This window comes from Dipodomys ordii, unplaced genomic scaffold (assembly GCF_000151885.1).
Source record: "Dipodomys ordii isolate 6190 unplaced genomic scaffold, Dord_2.0 Scaffold2, whole genome shotgun sequence".
Lineage (NCBI taxonomy): Eukaryota > Metazoa > Chordata > Mammalia > Rodentia > Heteromyidae > Dipodomys > Dipodomys ordii.
The window spans coordinates 35,159,859-35,163,181 of NW_012267218.1; the positions used below are offsets into that span (position 1 = coordinate 35,159,859).

General features: G+C 38.9%; 1 protein-coding gene across 1 annotated transcript in view; it reads left to right on the plus strand.

Annotated features, from left to right (window-relative positions):
• Ccdc175 (coiled-coil domain containing 175) overlaps positions 1-3,323 on the plus strand; it is a 51,315-nt gene that overhangs the window by 40,409 nt on the left and 7,583 nt on the right. The window contains exon 17 of the mRNA XM_013013929.1: positions 1,946-2,098. Coding sequence (XP_012869383.1) covers positions 1,946-2,098 — 153 coding nt within the window. The remainder of the gene's footprint in view (positions 1-1,945; positions 2,099-3,323) is intronic.

The window sequence follows — 3,323 nt, forward strand, 5'->3', positions numbered from 1 at the left end:
TTCCTTCCTTCCTTCCTTCCTTCCTTCCTTCCTTCCTTCCTTCCTTCCCTTCTCCTTGCCTTCTTTCTCTCTTCCTTCTTTTCTTTCTTGTGCTGATACTGGGGCTTGAAGTCATCATCTCAAGCTCTCCCTTAGCTTTTCCACTCAAGGCCAGAGCTATACCTTCACTTCAGGATGAGTGGACAGATATTGTGATAGGGGTAGCTGCAATAGGAGCAGTTAAAGCAGTATTCATAATCCTTTCAAATATATAATCGGCCAGGTGCCGGTGGCAGATGCCTGTAATCCTAGCTACTCAGGAGGCTGAGATCTGAGGATTGCGGTTCAAAGCCAGCCCAGGCAGAAAGTTCATGAGACTCTTATCTCCAATAAACCACCAGAAAACTGGAAGTGGTACTGTGGCTCACATGGTAGAGTGCTAACCTTGAGCTGAAGAGCTGAGGGACAGTGCCCAGGCCCAGAGTTCAAGCCCCACGACTGACAAAATAAAAATAAAATATCTAATCAATAGTGATAAGCTATGTATGTGAAGTTGGTTATTAAAAATGGAAATATATACTATTTGAAATACCTGATACCAACAACTTAGGCTTTTTTGTTTTACTTTTTTGTGTGTGTTACAGTGCTGTAGTTTTGAACTCAGGGCCTTCCTTGGCTTGCAAGCACTCTGCCACTCGCATTATATCTCCAGCCCTTGTGGGGATAATTTTTCAGATTGTATTATATACTTTTATCCAGGGATAGTGTCAGACATGGATCTTTCTATATCCACCTCCCACCTATTTGGATTGTTGTTGTGCACCATCATAAAATCTCACTAGCTTTTCCTTGGACTGGTTTTGAACCTAGATACTCCCATATCTGTCTCCCATGCAACTGAGATTACAGATGTGTGACATCCCTTAACCCTTAAAAATAACAATATAGTCATATAGATATGCATATATTCATATATGTACATATACTCATATGTATATTCCTCTGTTCTTAACAAAATGCTGAGGATCATACAATGTTGGTTCCAGAGTTTTTGGAAGTAACAGTCTCTCTCTGTCTCTGTCTCTTTCTGTCTCTCTGTCTCTGTCTCTGTCTGTCTCTCTTTCTCTCTGTCTCTGTCTCTCTGTCTCTGTCTCTCTCTCTCTCTCTTTCTCTCTCTCTCAGTTAATCTTGTTAACTTGATTGGAAAGAGAGATGCCTGGGAGATTAGTAAAGCACGGCTCTGGATATGTCTGTGAGGACAGTTCCAAAGAACATTTGACCTTGAAGGTTCTAACCTAGTCAATGGTTTAATCCACTGATGAATTTAAAAGATAGTAATTATACAATGAATCAGGAGGTGTGGTTTAAAAGTGTCATAACCAAGAATTGAATGGAGAATTCAACAGAGAAAAAAGTAGAGAAGTTCTTTTTTCTTTTCTTTTTTTTTGGGCGGGGGGTCCAGTTGTGGGGCCTGAAATCTGGGCCTTCAGCTCTTCAGCTCAAGGCTAGCCCTCTACCACTTGAGCCACAGCGCCACTTCTGGCTTTTTTCTTTTTGCTTATGTGATGCTGAGGAATCAAACCCAGGGCCTCATGCATGCAAAGCAAGCGCTCTATCACTGAGCCACCTTCCCAACCCCTAGAGAAGTTCTTAAAATCCATAAAGTGATTTTTTTTCTTCAAGAAATCTTAAATCCTCCTTAAAAGTCTCAGTAAATCCCTTCTCATCCCCAAGTTTTGCCAACCAGTTGTCATTATATTCAAGTATATTCCATGTAGTGAGTATCTCAATATCTATTTTACTTAACTTTGGGAAGTCCATGGATCTTTTGAATAAATCAGCTTTAAGGTTTGTGAGTTTTTGTAAGAGAGGGAGACATGGGGTAAGCTGTGTGGCTCAAGACTTAATGAAGACTCCTGCTCTGCCTATGATCTGTGAGATAATTGTGCTTTTTATGTTTGAGTAGGAGAAAGTGAAAACAGACTTAAAAGGCACACGAGAAGAAGAAAGCAGGAAAATCAAAAGTCATTATGAATGTCTAAGGAAGTTAGAAATTGAAATCCAGACCAACGATGATAAAGTAAACATTTTGACTACCGAAAATGAAAAAATTAGAAAAGTAAGTTTATCAAAATCTCATTTTCTATAATGGTTTTGATTGATTGCTTAGATCAGCAACACTAAAAGAGAAAAAAAAATCTCTGCAGGTAAACTTTTTTTCAGTACTAGGACTTGAATTCAAGCTTCCCACTCACTTAGCTTGCTTGCTTAATTTACTTGCTCAGCTGGTGCTCTACCACTTGAGCCACATCTCCAGCTTTGCTTTTAGCTGGTTACTGTTTTTGGAGCTGGAGTCTCTCATACTTTTCTGTCAAGTGGCACAGTACTGCTGTATTGACTAACTTTGCCTGGTTTGGAACAATGTATGCATACAAACTATAGAATACAATGCATAATCCTTTGTGCAATCTTGTGTTGATGAGCTTATTCTTGAGTGTAGTCAGTCCATTATTCTTAGTTCTGTAAGTATTTCACTGTATGACTCTACTTCACTTTATTTAAACCCACCTCTCCTGTCCTTAGATATTTGGAGAGTTTCTAACTTTTGGCAGTATCGCCATGCTTAGTATAAATTTTTGATGAGCATACATAAACACACACACACATTTCTATTAGTTATCTCAAGTGGAATTGCTAGGTTATAGGGTTCATCTTAACATATCTGCAGTCTTCTGAAGGTGTCGCACCAATTGCCCTTCCTCTCCTCATTACATAAGGTCACTGGGAACTCCATCTTCTCACCAACATGCCTCTTCAATTCAGCCATTCTGGTGTGCACACAGTGGTACCCCACTAATTTGCCTTTCCCTAACAATTGATGAATATTTATATATTGCTGGTCACTTGAACCATCTCCTTGAAGAAGTACCTGTTCTAAATTTTCTACCTATTTAAAAAAAATTAAAGCTGTCTCTATCATACTGATCATTTTACAGCAAAAAAAAAATTGGTTCATCAAGCCCCTAAAATTAGTCTCAACGTACATATTTTAAGTTTTTGGGTTTAGATCTCAAAAGATTAAGGTTTGCATATTATATAAGATCCATCATTTTAATAATTTATGTTCACTAATTAGATATGCCACTGATTTTAATGCTCAGAGCTAGTGTACATATACATTGCAAAGAATATATAATATGTCTCCCATCCCAAAGGCTTGATAAGAAATGTACTCATGGGGGCTGGGAAGATGGCTCAGTGGTAGAACGCTTGCCTTGCATGCATGAGGCCCTGGGTTTGATTCCTCAGCACCACATAAGCAAAAAGAAAAAAGCCGGAAGTGG